Raw genomic sequence first — 18,188 nt, 5'->3', positions numbered from 1 at the left:
TTGCTGAATGATTTTTGTTTTTGCCTGTCTGGGAGATCTTTATCTCTCCTTCTATTCTAAATAATAATCATGCTGAGTGGATCATCCTAGGTTTTCCCCTTTCAGGACTTTGAATATATCTTGCCACTCCCTTCAGGTCCTGCAAAGTTTCTGCAGAGAAACCAGCTGATAGCCTTATGGGGGTTCCCTTGTAACTGACTCTTTGTTTTTCTCTTGCTGCCTTTAGAATCCTCTCTTTAACTTTTGCCATCTTAATTATGATATGTCTTGGTGTGGGTCTATTTGGGGTCATATTGTTTGGGACCCTCTGTGCTTCCTGCACCTGGATATATGTTTCCTTCTTAAGGTTTGGGAAGTTTTCAGCCATAATTTCTTCAAATACATTTTCAATCCCCCCTACCTTCTCCTTCTGGAACGCCTATTATGTGTAGGTTGGCACATTTTATATTATCCCATAGATCTCGTATGTTGCTTTCATTTGTTTTCATTTGTCTTTCTATCTGCTGTTCTGATTGGTGATTTCCATTATTCTATCTTCCAGTCACTTATTCATTCTTCTGTGTCATTTATTCTGCTATTAATTGCTTCTAGATTGGTTTTTATCTTGGCAGTTGAATTGTCTCTTTTTGATTGGTTCATCTTTATAGTTTCTAGCTCCTTGTTACAGTGATCTGCATTTCTATCAATAATCTTTCTTAATTCAGTTATCATTTTTATTGCCAACTTTTTTAACTTGGGGTGTAGTGGATTGGAGAGGTCTGTTTCATTGTTTGTTCTTTCAGAGGATTTTTCTTTCTCATTTAATTGGGAGTAGTTCCTTTGCCTTTTCATTTTATTTAACTTTCTCTGTTTTTATAAATTTAGGAGATGCAATTATCTACTGTGGTCTTGAAGGGGTGTTTTTATTTGGGAGCATCTCTGTGTAGACTGTGCTTGTCCAATGTCTTTGGTGCAAGTTGCTGGTTTGGGTATGGCTGCCATCCAGGTCTTTCCTCAGAGTTTGCTGGCCATTATCCCCTTGATAGGAGGTGTAGTTTGTGTTGTAGTTTCTAGACCCTGTGCAGGATATGAGGTGGGGCTTCCCTTCTGCTCTGTGGCCATTGTCACCCTGTCAGGGACAGGGTCTGCTCCCCAGTTGTTGGATTAGAAGCCCTGAAGGTCAGGTTCAGTCAGGCTCTATTGCCCTTGAGTGCGTGCCCCACCCCTAGGGAGGTGAATACTAAAGCAAGTGAGGCCCGTGCGGTCACAGAGGACCTGTGGGCCCCCATGGCTCTGCTTAGAAGCAGCCCAAGATCGCATCCCTTTCTCTGTTGTGTTCATCCCAGATCTAGTGCAAGGCTGTGGTGTGGGGTGGGCTGGGGCTGCAGGTCAGGATGTTGTGGCTGCAGGAGTTTAGGTGGCTGTGCTCCCGCCTGCCATCTATGCTGCTTTGGTGCCAGTTTACTACCAGGACCTGTCTGCCCCAGGTCTAGGGCTAAGCTGTGGTGTGAAGTGGACTTAGCTGGGGCGCTCTCACTGGGACGTAATCTGCTACTCCTGAATGCACTGACAGTGGCCATCACCGCCCCACCCGGACTGCATTCCAGGCCCTCTGGGCTGTCTCTGTGAAGCTAGATGAGTTCCCAGGGCCTGTCTTCCCTAGATTCAGCCCTTAGCCTCTGTGTGCTCTTGTGGCATCTCCCTGTGCTCACCCTGACAGTGGCCACTATGGCTCCACTCGCCCCATCCATGCGCAATGGCCTCTGTGGCTTCACCTGGATCACACCCCAAGTGACCTGGTCTGGTTCTGCATAGCTAAACTGAATCTTTGCCCTGATCTCGCAGCAGGCTGTGGTGTGGAATGAGCAGGGCCAGGGTGTTTGCCCCTTCTGATTAAGAAGTGCGACGAGACAGCAGCCACCTGTACATGGCTCTCTCCACCCTGATTGTCAGCAAGACAGCAGTCACATACTCCTTGCAAGCAGAGTCTAGGCTTCTCTAGCCCTTCTGTCTGTCGCAGCAGATTTTCCAGCAGGAAAGGGGGCTTGTCTTCTCCACACAGGAACTGAGGACTTGGATGCCCAGATTGTGGCTTGACCTGCTTGCTTCTCAGGGGCACAGGTCCCAACCCAGTGCCTTTTTTGTCCTAACTGGTTATGTAGAAATCTTTCTTGCAGCCTTGGTGGTATAGGAGTTCTTCTGCTGGTTTCCAGTTAGTTTTCCATGAGAATTGCTCCACATGTAGATATATTTTTGATGTGTTTGTGGAGGGAGGTGAGCTCCACATTCTCCTGCCCTGCCATCTTGATCCCCCTCCCTACATTCATCGCTTTTTAATCAAGCATTTCTACTTCTAGGAATTTAATCTTCAGGTATACCTGTACCAGTGTGAAATGACATTTGTATAAGGGTATTCACCACAGCGTTTATAATAGCAAAATAATTAAAGCAATCTAAATGGCTTTCAGTAGAGGGCTGCTTAAATAAATAATGGTATATGACTTAATGTAACACTATTTAGCTCTTTTTTTTAAATAAGAGACTAGCAAGCTGGGAATAGCTGAGAACTTTCTCAGTCTGATAAAGGGCATCAATGAGAAATCTATAGTTAATATTATACATAATGGTGAACTATAAAATGCTTTCCACCTAGAATTAGGAACAAGGCAAGGATATATGCTCTTACCACTTCTACTCACCACTGTAATAGAGGTCCTAGGAATTGCAATAAAGTAAGGGAAAAAAATAGATTGGAAGAGGCAAAACCATCTCTATTAATAGATGACCTAATTGTTTACATAGAAAATCCAAAGGAATCTACAAAATAATTACTTAGTGAATTTAGCAAATCTGCAAACTACAAAGTCAAATTACATTTCTATGTATTAGCAGCAAACAATTAGGAAATAATTTTGAAGTCCATCTTCAGAACTATCAAACAAGCATAGAATAACTAGGAATATATTTAACAGAAAACATACAGGCCCTCAACTGAAAACTTTAATAAGATATTGCTGAGAGAAATTAAAGAACACCTAAATAAGTAGAGAAATATACCTAATTCATGAATTGGAAGTTTTAATATTGTTAGGATGTCTCTTCTCCCTAAATTGTTCTATAGATTCAACACAGTGCCCCAATATAATTTTTGTAGAAATTGACAAGTTTATTCTAAAAAATATAGAAAATGCTAAAGACATAGGTTCACACACACACCAAAAAAAAACTTGAAGAAGAAACAAGTTAGAGAGTTCATAACACCTGATTTCAAAAGTTATTATAAAATTACAGTGATTAAGACAGTGTGGTATTGGAATGACGATAGACAGATAAGTGGATCAGAATAGAGAGCCCAGAAATAGAGTAACATATACATGGCCAATTGATTTTTAATGAAAGTGGCAAGGCAATTTCATGGGGAGAAGAAGCCTTTTCAACAAATGGTGCTAAAATAAGTGGAAAGACATGGGGGGAAATGACTTGGTCATTTTGATTGAGGACTCTTACCTTATACCACACACAAAAACTAATTTTAGATAGATCCTAGACCTAAACCTAAGAAGCTAAAACTATAAAGCTTCTAGAAGAAAAATAGAAGAATATCTTTGCCGCCTTGAAGAAGGCAAAAATTTGAGAGGGCACACAAAGCACTATACATAAAAGAAAAAAAATGATACATTGGACTTCATCAAAATTAAAAACTTCTATTCATCTAAAGATACCATTAAGGAAATGCAAAACAAAAAAAAAAGAAGCAACAGTCTTGGAGAAAATATTCACAGTATGTATATATGACAAATGCTTAAATCCAGAATATGTATATAAAGAATTTCTTTAAATCAGCATCTGCAACCTTTTTCTTTAAAGGGCCATATAGTAGATATTTTAGGCTTTGTGGACATTATCATCTCAGTAGCCACTAGTACTTAACTCTGCCAGTGTAGGGCAAGGGCAGCCATAGAAAATACATAAAGAAATGGATTGTGCTGTGCTCCAATAAAGCTTCATGTACAAAAACAGATGGTAGGCTGAATTTGGCTGATCCCTACTTTAAATCAATAACAAAAAGTCAAACAACCCAATAAAACCAGGCAAAAGACTTGAACAGACACTTTTCAAAAGAAGATAAACAAAGAGCCAATAGGTACATGAAAAGATGCTTAACATTGTTAGCCATCACGAAAATGCAAATTGAAAATACCATGAGATATCACTACGTGCTTACTAGAAGGGCTCCCATTTTAAAGGTGAACCATATCAAGTGCTGGTGAGGCGGTGGAACAGCTAGAAGTCTCAGCCGTTGCTGGTGGGATATAAATGCTGCAGCCACTTTGGAAAAAGTTTGGTGCTTCTTATAAAGCTAAACATACACTTTCCATATGACCCAACAATTCCACTTTTAGGTAGTTACTTGGAGAAATGAAAATGTATGTCCATAAAAAGACATATACGAATGTTGCTAGCAACTTTTTAAAAATTATGTTGATGATGATGATGCATCTTTTTTTAACTGAAGTATAGTTGATTTACAGTGTTTCAGCTGTACAGCAAAGTGATTCAGTTATATACACATATATATGTATGTGTATATATATTATTTTTCAGATTTCTTTTCCATTATAGGTTATTACAAGATATTGCATATAGTTCCCTGTGCTATACAGTAGGTCCTTGATAGCAGCTTTATTTTTAATAGCTCAAAATTGTAAACAACTCAACTGGCAATCAACAGGAGACTAGACCAACAAGTGGTAGTATATTCATACAGTGGAATAGTACTCAGCAGTTAAAGGAATGATCTGCTGATACATGTGACAGCTGAGTGTAAGAAGCTGGACACAGAAGAGTGCATACTATGTGATTCCATTTAAATGGGATTAGACAAGAGTCAAAACTAATGTTTAGTTATAGAAATCAGATTAATAGTGCCTGTAAAGGGATAGAGATTGATTGGAAGGGGGCATGAGGGATCTTTCTGGGGTAAAAAAGCTGTCTGCACCTTGAAAGGGCTGGTGGTTACATTGACATATGTATTTGTCAAAAGCCACTAACTGTATGTTTAAGATCTGTACATTTCACTATATGTAAATTTTACCTCAGTAAAAATAAGAGGAATCTCTTATATTCTAATATGAGCAGAGCTACAAGATGTATTAAGTTAAAAAAAAGCAAACTATAAAGCAGTATGCAGTGTACCACCTTTTCCATAAAAAGGAAATATCATAAGTGTGACTTATGTGTTTATATACATATAAGTATGTATACGTGTGTGTGTGTATATTTGCTTGTATAATCATTACATCAAACATAACCTATAGGATGTAGTTAGAAAGCTGCTCTAGTTTTGTTTCTCTGTCTCTTTAAATTTATTCAGCCAGACTAGTTTTTTCTCTACCCCTGAATGAAAACACAGTTCCCAAGACTTCTCTGGTTACTTTTAGGTAGTAAGGACTCAGTCACTTTAAGTGGTAAAAGACACTTTCAATTCAGGAATTAAAATGTTCAGCGCAGTGTGACAGACTTCAAACTTGACCGGAAGTTGAAGCTTCTCCCTCCCCCAGGTTGTGTCAGGAGCAGGGGGATGGCTTGGGTCAGGGGAGGTGCAATCCTCTGCTTCTCTCTCCTCTCCTGCTTACTCACCCCTTCCTTTCCCAGCTTGCTAAAACGGGCTTCTGACTCTTGGGGCTGTCACGCCAAAAGTGAAGAGAAGACAGAAGGAGCCAGGAGCATTTTTACTTGACTAGTACTGATTCTAGGATGAGTCTTCTGGGCTTGGGAGGTGTTCCAGCCAGCTTTCTCCATGAAGCACTTTTCAGGTTATTTGGAAAGTTCCACCAATGGGCCTTCTCACCAGCAGTGCCCCTTACAAGGTCGAGTGCATCTCTGCTCTGGCTGATCATTTCCCCATTCCTCTGGTCGGGCCTTCCCCTTTCCCGAGGCACTGAGCAGCTACCCACAGCTTCTTTCCGCTAAGGTCCCCACAGTCGTCCATGTAGCCGTCCTGGACACTAGCCCCACCCCGTTCTCAGGGCTCAGACCTTAACCCACGGGTTAAGGTCTGTAAAGCCTCTGAGTTTTCCAGGAAACACTTCTCATCTGACTTAGGAGTAGTATCCCTCACCCTAAGGGACAGTGATATATTCACATGGCAGTTCTCTCTCTCAAAACAAGAACAAAACCATCTCTTTAGAATTGCTCTTGTACATGAGTCTATGCACTTGCCAACACCTGTACACAGTCAACTGTATCCAAATAAAAAATACAATCAACCAAGGTATCAGGAGATCTCAGGATAAAATGTAGACTACAGCAAATGAATTTAACTTATTATAAATGTATGACATAACCTAACTGAAGGGGGTAGAGAGAAAAGGAGCTGGCCTAAGTAACTTTGGGAAATAACCCTGTGACTACATACTGTAAGCTAAACAAACAAAAAAAAAAACACCAAAAAATTTAAAATACTGTACATAAACACTGTGCTCTAGTTGGTAAATTTGTTTCTCACGGGGTACTATTTAGCAATTTTGAAGCTACCTACTAGGGTTGATGATAAAGTAAATATCAATGAGTCCATACTTATATAAATAAATGACTGATTGTGTAAATAAATAAATGGGAGAAAGGGGATAAATCTTTACAGAGGATCTCAGATAATGTGTGTAGATATTCCTCCTCCAGGAGGTGGAACTTAATTTCCCTCTTCTTGAGAGCAGGCTGGATTTAGTGAATCACTTCTAAAGAACAGAGTGTAGAAAGAGAAAAATAGTCACATTCCAGTGGAGAAAACTGGCAGGTACCAACCACCTTAACCAAGTGATTTCGGGCAACTTTAGCAGTGGTGTCATGTTGCTGTCATGTCCCCTGATGTGATCCTCTGAGAATAGCTCTTTGCCTCTGTGGTTTTCTTCCTATAAACCCATAACTGCAGCCTAATCATGAGAAAATGTGAGGGTCATTCTATAGCTTGAAGGACATTTTATAAAATACCTGACCATGAATCTTCAAAAGTGTCAAGGTTATGAGAAATAGGGAAAAACTAAGAAACTGTCACAGACCAAGAGAGACACAACCAATAAATGCAGTGTGGTATCCCGGAACAGAAAAGGAATTGGTGGAAAATGGTGACTTCCAAATAAAGACTGTGGTTTAGTTAATAGTGTAGCACCAATGTTGATTTCTTAATTTTCACAAATGTACTGTGGTTATGTCAGATGTTAACATTAGGTAGAGGTGAGTGAAGGTACATGGGAACTCTGTGTACCATGTTTGCAATTTTTCAGTAACACTAAAGTTATTCCAAAATTAAAAGTTTATTTTATAAAATGCTCTTCTAATCTCCAACTTCCAACACTCTTATATTCAGTGTGGGTGAAGGATTTAAGAGAATAACCAGTTTTCTCCTACCTCTCTTTTGACAAGCCCTGCTTGGTGGGGTCTGGCATCTCATTTGGGGATATAATTTTTATTATCTTTGAGCCTCAGCAGCAGACTCCTATTTAAATTTCCTATTATGTTCGTGTATGCTAAAAACGTCTCTAGAATGATATACAAGAAACCAAAACAACGGTCGCCTGTGAGGAAATGTACTTCCGTGGCTCAAGGAGAAGAAAATGCAGTTTCTCACAGTTTATCCTATTGTACCTTTTGGAATCTGAGCTGTGTGAATGTATCACACTTGCAAAATTTTTAATTTAAAAAAAACAACGGCTCGGTTGTATTACTCTTCTCTTAAATCACCATTCAGTGACTCGGGAACTCTTATATACTCTTGTGACGCCTGAGAAAGATCCTTCCGTATGTTCTGTGTTGAGCTTCACTGGGGTTTCAGAAGCCATTTTGCCTTCATGGCAATGCGATGTTGGTGACTGCCTAATGTTTTAGCAACTTGTCAGATAATTTGGCACTTCTTGGGTCAGGATTATTTCCACTGTTTGGGGCCCACAGAAGGAAAGAAGAGCAGGATGCTGTGAAGGTATGTGTGGCCTCATTAAGATTCATTAGGATGAACATTCCTGGGCATTTTTCCGTTTCAGGAAGGGCCCCAAAAGAGGTCAGCTTTCTCATCTACCGAAGGTAGTTATCAACCACAGCTTCATTCATACATTTATCACTCATTTATTAAGCACTCACTCTGTTTGTAACAAAACTCTCAAGGCTTTTACATCTTCTTAAAGAGGATAGAAATAAAGCTGGTGGTTTCATTAGTACAGCTTTTGATTGAGCCAGTCCTTATCTAACAGTTTCTAAAAGAAATGTGATTCTTGTGTTGGAGTTGGTAGTTTGTTATCCAGGAAGGGCCAAGACATGAGAGTCAGAAATGTCACTCCCCAAGATTAGGTTTCTGGTGTCTATGGGTCTCCATAATCAGTTTCCCATCCAGGCATCAGCTGAACACTGGCAGCACAGATGCCTGGTTTTCTAAGGTGTAGACTGCAAACAAGATGTTAAACTTCTTTTTATTACTGTAGATCTTATACATTTTGGTTGCTGAGAATTTTAAATAAACATCTTTTTTTTAAGATAAGTAATTAAGTAAACATCTTTGCCACTTATTCTTTTATTTTTAGCAAGTCTTTTCCCTTGTTTAATCGATGCATCCCTCAAACGCCTGAGTGTTATTCCCTGTTTGCATCTGTTTTGATCAATGATGTTGACGCCCTCCATCGAATTCTAAGTGGAATAATGTCAGGAAGAGACACAATCCTCGGTCTCTGTATCCTCGCCTTCGGTAATTTTCAATTAATTTTATTTCAGTGACTATTTATACCAAAGTTTCTAGCACTTATGTATGTTGTACAATGGAAATTAGCCTCTTGACTTAAATACAAAACTTCATTTCATATATTTTCTTTGTAGTTATTTTCAGTGTTTCAGGTTCCAGTGGAGGAGGGGGCAGTAAGCCTGGGGAAAGGCCAGCTGGCTCTCTGCCCAGAGGCCTCACTAGGTGGGGCTGCCTTAGAGAGTGACCACGTTCCAGGGCCTGCTCCTCAGCTCTGCATAAGGATGGATGTGCAGAGCAGATTGCCACTTTGTGAACTGGCCATAAGTACCAAGAACGCATGTCCTCTGGCCCGTGTGCCCTCTTCCCCTAGGCAAGCCCGATCACAAGGCTGCTTGGCGAGCAAGGGAAGGAGGTGTGTGCATCATGTTAAATAGCATCAGAGGGCATTGGCCTGATGTATCCAGCTCCTCCTAGGAACAGGCCTGCTGGGTTGTAGGAGGGTCAAGGTCTAGAGCCAGATCATGACTTTTCCCGGCCTTTCTGGAAGCAGCCCCCCAGCCGCTCGTGACCGTTTGACTTCCCATTTGCTGTTTCAGCTCAATGAGCCCCCTTAAGAGTCGACCTTCTCTTTGAATGAATTAGTGCTCTCTGCTGCTGTAGGCAATAGTAGTGGCCTCTTATTTACCCCGTTATTTACAGCGGCTGCCTCCCAACCTTGGGAGGTTGAAAGAAACTCTTTGATCAGCCATTAACATAATTTTGCCAGTTTACAAATTGAGTTTTCCATAATTTCATTACCCAAAGGTTACTAATTCCTGAATGCTTGGGGATGCTTAACTAGCCACCATTATGTAACTTCCAGACTTCTTATGACCCAGATGTGCCAGACATCGTGCTTGCTGTTAACACATTAAACCTCATCAGAACCCCATCACCGTTTGTAGGAGAGGAAGCTGAGGCTTAGAGAGGTCTGAGGCTTGGCCAAGCAGAGGTGCAGAGCTGAGACTCAGCCCAGACCTATCTGATTCTAAACCCATGTTCTTAACCACTACACCCAGATATCTATATGTAATCTTGAATTCTTGTTTAGAAAAAAAAGTATTATAGTATTTATAAATTCACTGAAGTACTTAGAATAAATTCATAGGCTTAAAAACCCACAAATTGGAAACTGATGTGCAGATTTTTATACATACATCTTATAATTATAATCATAAATTTTTCATTTTTAAAGGCATTCATCTTTCATATTTAATGAGAGTATCTGAGAACACAAAATTAGAACTTTAGATAAGTTATGAAATCAAAAGAGTTAAGTTTGATAAAAAATTTTAGATGGTTCATTTGGACTTAAAAGAAAAAAAGAAAGTTTAGGGTATTTGGGAATAATACCTGCTTTAAAATAAATTTTTTTAATTCAGGAAGAATGCTAGCACTTTCAGGAAGTGGCACTGTCACAGACCTAACTTGTGTATGCTTCAGAGAGCGGCCTGGGTGTGTCTTGTTCTTTTGTTTGGTAGATGTCCAGGATATTTAGAGACTGAAGGAAGTCCTCAGCCCTCACTCCTTTGGAAGGTTTAGGCATTCCAGCCCCATCATCATCCCCCTCAGGCCTTGGTGGATGTTAGAATTTATATGTTTTGCTTAATTTTCTAGCCTTGTCTTTGGCCATGATGATCACCTTCCGATTCATCACCACCCTTCTGGTTCACATTTTCATTGCACTGATTGTTTTGGGATTGCTGTGTAAGTATTTCCACTTGATTGATTTCTTCTTGATTAAATGAAAAGCCTTTCCATGAAGTGTAGAACTTAAAAGCTGGCATTTCTGAGCTACATGGGGTCTTAGAGAGTCTCTCGTCCAACTCCCTCATGTTACATAGAGGAGACTCAGGCCCAGAGAGGACAGGGAGGGCCACAGGATTGCTTCTGTCTCACAGATAACAGCAAAGTTCCTGCCCAGCCTTCTGTCTCTTCTGCACTGTGCCGCCTCTCAGATGAGCCGGCCAGGTGAGTGGTACTGGTTTCCACACCATTAAAAGTCAGTTCCAGTGCCTGTTGGAAGCCCTTTAAAGCAGAGGTCCCCAACCCCCGGTCCGAGGCCTGTTAGGACCCGGGCTGCACAGCAGGCGGTGAGTGGCAGGCGATTGAGCAAAGCTTCATCTGCCGCTCTCCATCCCCCACCCCGTCGCTCGCATTATGGCCTGAAGCATCCCCCCACCCCCCACCCTGTGCGTGGAAAAAGTGTCTTCCACGAAACCGGTCCCTGGTGCCGAAAAGGTTGGGGACCGTTACTTTAAAGGATGTCTTCTGAATTTTCACATCACCTGTTGACACGTGGGTACCCACACTGTCATGCAAAGACTCTGGCCAATCTGAAGAGACGCAGGCCCTGAGCTGGAGCAGGGTCCCGGAGACCCTGCCCGGTGCCCACTGTTTTCCTTTTCAGTGCTGGATCCTGGATCCATCCAAAAGTTGTCGGGGAAGAAGGTCCAAGGGGCAGAGGCATGCAGGGAGCTCAAGGCAGAAGCTGTTTCCGAACTAGTATAGGATAGTTTAATTTTTAATAATTAGCATGACCAAATAAATAAATAAATAATTGGCATGACCGTAGGTGTTTCATCCCCTAAACACTCAGTTCTGCAGATCACAGGTGCCCAGCGTGCAGGTGCTGGAGGACATGCACTGTGGCTTATGAGGGTGCCTTCCCCACCTACGTCTAGTAAAGATGACTGTGACCTCCCTGTCGTCACTGTGGATGCGGTACAGGTGGCACTTAGTACCTAAATGCAGAGCATTTGCAATGTCGGGGCATCCGCCCAGTTTTGTAGGTGCCAAGCCAATATCCAGGCTGCCCCTGGAGTTGTCACCCGCAGAGCTCATTTGGAAATTTTAGACTTTAGACTCTAATATTGTTCCTCTCACCATCCCAGTCGGTTTAGTTTCCTCCCTGCTCACACCCAGCCCCACCCATGGGCTAGGCTGACAGGACACATCTGTGTTCCGGAGTCACCTCCCTGCATCTCCCAGAGACAGGCAGCCACCCCAGGTCTGGCAGGTCCTCAGCTGGCCCCATCCAGCTGCTTCAGAGGGCCGGTCATTGCCTGCAAAGCCCCAGGGATTTGGGACCCACTGCCTGAGCAGGGCCGCCTGGTGTGAAGGGAGGGGCCGGTGGTTAGCTCATGGCATGCGCGCTGAGTTCCGCTGGTGTTTTGCTTTCCAGTTGTCTGTGGTGTCTTGTGGTGGCTGTATTATGACTATACTAATGACCTCAGCACAGAATTGGACACAGAAAGGGAGAATATGAAGTGTTTGCTGGGGTTTGCTGTTGTGTCTACAGTTATCACGGTAAGAAGCACCCTTCCAGCAGTAGATCAAGTAGCCGGCCAGAACTCTGAAATCCAAATAATTAGATTTTAACCAAAAACAACGAGCACTTGTTTTTCTTTCACTGCAGAATGTATATACATGTTAGTGTAGTGAGTGTACATACATGTCTAGTGCCTTTGTGTTTTATTTGAGATACCTACATAGGAATGCATTGCAGCCTTCAAAAAGATGAGTAAACGCTCTGACTTCGTTCCAGGTCACTTCCGCCATCTCAGAGGTTGGTTCGTTCCCCTTGCTGACTCATTACCCTTGCACACAGTAGAACCGCTTTCACCCACAGGCGGCTATAGGGTGGACGCTGCAGCGTGGAGAGGGAGCCAGACATACAACAGTTCCCATTTCCTGGTTTGCGGAGAGTCGCCACCCCTCTAGCCAGTGGATGCTCCGCTCTCAAGGCTGTGACAACTCGCACTGCCCTTGAACACAGAGAGCCCTTTGTTTCCAGACGTGCGGCTGCTAGGCTAAGTTGGTTTGAGAGAACCGCCGCCTCCTTGGTGAATTCCCTGGTTGAGAGCCGGCAAACAGAGAACATTGAGCCTGGAGATACTGGTTGTTGGGGGAGGGTGGTTGGCAACTGAAAATCATTCTGGTCCCTCCCCTGGTGCTGATAGCAGTTCTGGAATCACAGGGCTCCGGAGAGGGTCGGCAACTGATTTCAGGTGGCCCACGGGCATCCTTTAGTGTGTGGCTTGCAAACCGTTTCATGGAGGCATGGCAGCCGGGGTTTCCACACGCCCATTAAATCTTTCAGCAAGGGCAGATTCTATCACCAGCTCAGCTCTCTCCTCTAAGGGAATCCTTCGGTTCTCACATTTGGTACAGGCTTCTCGTTTTCTCCTTTCTAGTGAGGTGTCAGGTTTGTGTTTGTCACGTGAACTGCATCTCAGTGAGCAAGTATCCGATAAAGCAAAGCTCCTGGTTCGTCCTGGGACCAGGCCCGTAGCTGAGCCAGGGCGTGTGCAGGAGGCTGGAGAAGAAAGGCCCCCCTGCACCCCAGGCGGCGTGCTGGGCTGCTGGGCACTAGGGGCAGGGAGGAGCAGGGCTGGGAGCCGGGAGAGCTTGCTTCTCCCCCTTCCCCCACCCCCAGCCCTCCACAGGGCTCCCTTTGTCTTCACACACTGAACCATTAATGGCCGCCAGATGCCAGGGTCGGGGGAGTGCTCTTCACCAAGTGTCAGGCTAGGGAAGGGGTAGGCTGTGAGAGCAGAGCGAGGAAGCGCCCCACGGCTCGCACACCGTTCATTTAACACGTGTCTCACTGCTGCTCAGTCTCTACCAAGGACTGGGTGCTGACGCGCTTGTTCTCATAAGAGCCCTAGCTTCTCTGTCACCATCACCATTACTGAGCGCCTGTTATGCCCAGGGCCCTGCACTAAGCAATGCACCTGGCAGGACAAAGCACAAAGATAACACACGCCCCACGATGAGGTGAATTACAGGGCTAGCAACGCCATGACGTGGTACACGGGGAGAGAGGGCGGCCTATGAGGGGGGCTGCCTAGGAATATTATTTCAGTGGTTTCAGTAAAACCACTAGCAGCGATGAAGAAAATGGGACGAATGGCATCGAATGCTCACCTCAGTGTTTCAGCCTAGGGGCACAGGCTGAGGTGCAGCAGTTTGCAGCTTAGAGCCCAGAAGGGTGATGTTGAGGCTTGACCCCTGCGGTGAGTCAGCTCTGCTGTCCACCCCGCCCAGCCCGCACCCCTAGCACCATCCCCAGTGGGTAATGCTGATCTCCCTTGAGACTGGGGAAGTGACGGGTTAGAGTTAACTCATCACTTGTGGTCAATATCCTGGTGTACTTTGAACGTGAGGGGAGCATTTTATACATATATATGTATATATAATATAATTGAAAAACACACGCATTGAAACACACACATTTTACCATTCCACTCAGGAGCTAGAAGCCAAGTTTATTTGCCTAAAGATTGTATCATTTTGCCTCATTAGAATTTTTAGTAAAAAATGACAACAACAAAATATGTCCCTCTTCCTTGTTGATTGTGCTAGGCGTTGAGGACACAGAGATGGAAATTCCTACTGTCTCCTCCGGGCATCTTCCCTGGCTCCTCAGGCCAGTCCCCACAGCTACAGCAGGAGGCCCTGCTCCCAGCCCCAGGAGCAGTTTTGCACAGTTTATCCCACTGCCCTCTGACTTTCCTCCACTTGATTATGAGGTCCCTGAGGGCAGCAATGCCCAAGCCCAGCTGGAAGAGGAAGGGCATCCTAGGCCAAGGGAGTAGCATGTGAGGGGTCGCATAGACAAGAGAGGAACCTGCAGGAAGTTCCCTCGGCAGGAAGGGACCATGCCAGGAAGATCCTGATTTACAGTGATGATGATTTCGATCTTTATCCAGGAGCTTTGGGGAGATGTTGAAGGATTTTGAGCAGGGAGATGATATCCTTGACTCTACCTTTTACAAAGATCCCTTTAGCTTGGGTTGGAGGAGGGATTGAGGCAGGGGTAGGGGGCTAAGGGGATTAAAAGCAGAAGGTTGTGCGGAGGCTATTGGGGTCTGGGTGAGAGACATTGAGACTTGAGCTGTGGCATCAGCGTGGGAATAGAGAGGAGAGGATAGATTGAGAGCTCTATTGGGAAACTGAGTCCGAGGTGATTGAGATTGTGCTGTGCGCTGGGACTGTGCCAGTCCTTAACAATAACAGACGGCCCTGCCCTCAAGGAGCATGATGTAATGTGAAATGCAGACAATAAACATCTACAGTAGAGTATGTTGAGTGCTACAGTAGGGTAAGTATGGGATAAAATGGAAGCACACAAGAGAGGAACCTGATTTTTTCTTGGAGAGTCCAGGAAAATTAGGGCCACTGGAGTAGGGAATACAGGGGAAATAAGTTTTTGTATGAAGATAATGAATTCGGTTCAGGACAAGTTGAGTTTGACACACTGTAGGACACCCAAGGCCTGGTCAGTAACTGAAGTGCTTACTCATCCAGCACCTAGAGAAAGGTGAGGCTGGAGATTTTTTTTTTAATTGGCTGCAGGATCTTAGTTCCCCAACCAGGGATCGAACCCGTGCCCCCTGCAGTGGAAGCGTCAAGTTCTAACCACTGGACCCTGGAGATTTTTATTTAAAGGTTATCAGCATCTAAGAAGGATTCTAAAACCACAGAGGAGTAGGAGAGACCACCCAAAGGATCCCAAGAAATAGCAACTGAAGAAGTAGAAGGAGAGCCAGAGGAAAGAGCAGTCACAGAAGTCAAAGGAGAAAGTTTTAGGAAAAGAGGAGGGGACAAGAGATTCACACGCCATGCTGAGGTCAAGCAAGATCTGGAATGTTTCTGTGGGATTTGACATTCAGGAGGTCAGATGAGGTGACCTTGGGGAGAGCAGGTTTCAGGAGAGTCTTGGGGTCTGGAGGTTTACAGGCAGCTGAAGGATGAGTGCAGGTATGGACGTGCAGATGGCTGGTGTGGACCAGTACTTGAAGAAGCTCGCCTGTGAAGGAGATGAGAGATGACGGTGGCTGGACCGCGGTGTGAGGGTAGAGGGAGGTTTGTTTCTTTCATATGATATTTATATACAAGGAGGCCAAACCCAGCAGAGGAGGAGGCACAGAAGGTTGCTTTGAGGCACGATCACTGTCCTCTTCCCTCATACTTGTGTCCCCTTGACCTTCTGCAGTCCTTCAGCATTCTCTGAGCATCTTGGGTGCTGTGGAGGGAAAAAGAAATAGACAGTTCCCTGACCCCAGAGGACCTTATTCTCGTTTTCTCTCATTCTCTGACCAGATTGCAAGCTCCTTTAGAGCGGAGGCTGTGTCTTGTCCACTGTTGTAGCAGCAGGATCTAGCATAAGTATCAGCACATAGTAGATGCTCAGTTAGTATTTAAGAATATGTCTATTCTATTATAATAAAAGTAGGGAGTAACTATCTTAAAAGAGTTGTTTGCCGAGATGTCAGTAAAATATTAGGGTTTGTTTTCAGCTCTTCTCAGTTCTTCATTATTTTGAATAATTTAACCCCTTTCTCACCAGGCAGTTCTGCTCGTCTTGATTTTTGTCCTCAGAAAGAGAATAAAATTGACAGTTGAACTTCTCCGAGTCACAAATAAAGCCATCAGCAACTCTCCTTTCCTGCTGTTCCAGCCACTGTGGACGTTTGCCATCCTCATTTTCTTCTGGGTCACCTGGATGGCTGTACTCCTGAGCCTGGGAACTGCAGGTAAGGGCAGTGGGAGTGGGGTCCATCACCCTAGAGTCATGCACGGAAGGCCCCACCGTTCTGGAACCATTGGCCTGTTTTTGTAAGGACCAAATTTCCCATGCAGCTAAAGGCATCTGATGGCAACAGTGACGGTGCTTGGGGCTCTGTCATGGGAGAAAAAGCAGGAAATTCTTTTTCCTCCTTTGTATCAGTATGTGAAAAAAAGAACCCAGGAAAGACCTTGTTAATATGTTGTGCTCAGAAGAACGAGCTTAAGTTTAAAGCAAGTGTGCACAGATGTTCACATTGCTTTGCTCCTGGGAAGACAGTACTGTCTTCCATTCTGCTGTCATATCTATACAGTGGTTTTCCACCAGAGATATTCCTCAGAATCTGCTATGGTGCTTTACTAAAATACAGATGCTTGGGCCCCATCCTCAGAGACTCTGATTCACTTGGTTTGTGGTAGGGTTATATTTTTTTGGATGCCTATAAGAGAGCAACCACATTCTAGAACAGTGCTATTCAAAGGGTTCTCTGACACCGGATAAGGAGCTTATGCCAGAATGTATATCCCTCCATCACTTCCTCCGTCAAGAAAGTCTTGCTGTGAAAAAAAAAAATGTCAGCAGAACGAGACGATAGGCCTAGTGATGCAGCTGACCTACCTTCTGGCACAAGCTCCTTATCTCACTGTGGACTAATCACATACAGGGTGAGCCCAGGCCGCTAGTCTATGGCCCCCAGTTTGAGTGATACTGCTCTAGATCTTCTCTCACTCACTCCTCGATTTGATTTAGTTAAGGCCCAAACTCACACTCTGATGTGAGTACAAAAGAGTAAGTTGCTTTCGGAGACTGTCACCAGGTAGATAAGAACCACAGCAGATGTCAAAGCAACAAGGCTAACATAATTTCTTAATGGTTTATCAAGTTTATTCTGTTCCCTGTAGGCTCCAATTGTATATGTAGGAATAACTACATGTAGTAGATTCTTAGTAAACTAGGTTCTCTTACCTCTCTTCTGGAGTAAACTGACCCCGTGGAGATTACTTCAAGATGGGCAGGCAGCCAGCTCTCTGGAGGTCCAAGCCCTTGGAAGCCCATGTTTCCAGCTTAGAGATGCTCTAGGGGCAGTCTCTTCTGTCGGGGGTCTCTGGAAGCTTGCTGAAGGCCTGCAGTGCACTTCCGATAATTATCCAGCAGGGAACCTTGTTCAAACAGGCACAGGACAGTAATCAATCAGGATGAGGTTTGTGTGAGAGTGATGGAAACCTCAGAACAGTGGCTTAAACAAGATGACAGGTAATTTCTCTCTCATGTAAATGGAGCCCACAGGAGGAGACCCCATGCCAGCATGGGCTGCCAGAGGTCACAGACCCACGCGCCTTTTTTCTTGCTGCACAGCCTACCACTTGCTTCCACCTCATAGCTGAAATAGACACTCGAGTTCCAACCACCCTGTCTTATTCGGGCTGTGAAGAAAGTAGCAGGGAAGTCATGACAACAACACTTCCACCTACAGCCATTGGCCAAATCCCAGTTACATGGCAACTCCTATGTGCAAGCGGGGACAGGAAATGTCATTTTGTTGGTGGCAGCCATGCACAGCCTAAAAATGAGAGTTTCTGTAAATTGCAGGGCAGTTGGAAGTCTTAACTAGGGCAACACTGAACAAGCATCTTCCAGCTCATTTCCTTGACGTGGTCTTAGTCCTGGCGGAAAGGGAAGCAATGGCCTCGGTGCCTGCAGGAAAGCAAGCATTTGGTGAAAATTTCCCAAATTCTAAGCTCGGCACTAGGTGCTTTCTTATGTTCTCTCCTTTAAGTGTCGCAACCCCCTTTCGATGCCTGTGTTGTTATGTTCAAGTTACAGGCAAGAAAACTGAGGTTCTGAGAAAGCAATTTGCTGAAGGTCCAGCTA

The 18,188-nt window shown here is 44.1% G+C and overlaps 1 protein-coding gene across 7 annotated transcripts in view; it reads left to right on the top strand.

Moving 5' to 3' along the window:
• Window positions 1-18,188, top strand: part of SLC44A3 (solute carrier family 44 member 3) — a 91,957-nt gene that overhangs the window by 17,469 nt on the left and 56,300 nt on the right. For all 7 annotated transcript variants that reach the window (XM_061183845.1, XM_061183850.1, XM_061183846.1 and 4 more), the window contains exons 6-9: window positions 8,550-8,710; window positions 10,361-10,450; window positions 11,928-12,052; window positions 16,098-16,284. In XM_061183845.1, coding sequence (XP_061039828.1) covers window positions 8,550-8,710; window positions 10,361-10,450; window positions 11,928-12,052; window positions 16,098-16,284 — 563 coding nt within the window. The remainder of the gene's footprint in view (window positions 1-8,549; window positions 8,711-10,360; window positions 10,451-11,927; window positions 12,053-16,097; window positions 16,285-18,188) is intronic.

This window comes from Eubalaena glacialis, chromosome 3 (assembly GCF_028564815.1).
Source record: "Eubalaena glacialis isolate mEubGla1 chromosome 3, mEubGla1.1.hap2.+ XY, whole genome shotgun sequence".
Lineage (NCBI taxonomy): Eukaryota > Metazoa > Chordata > Mammalia > Artiodactyla > Balaenidae > Eubalaena > Eubalaena glacialis.
Note: the sequence above shows the minus strand (reverse complement) of the source record. Positions and strands in the feature narration are given on the sequence as shown.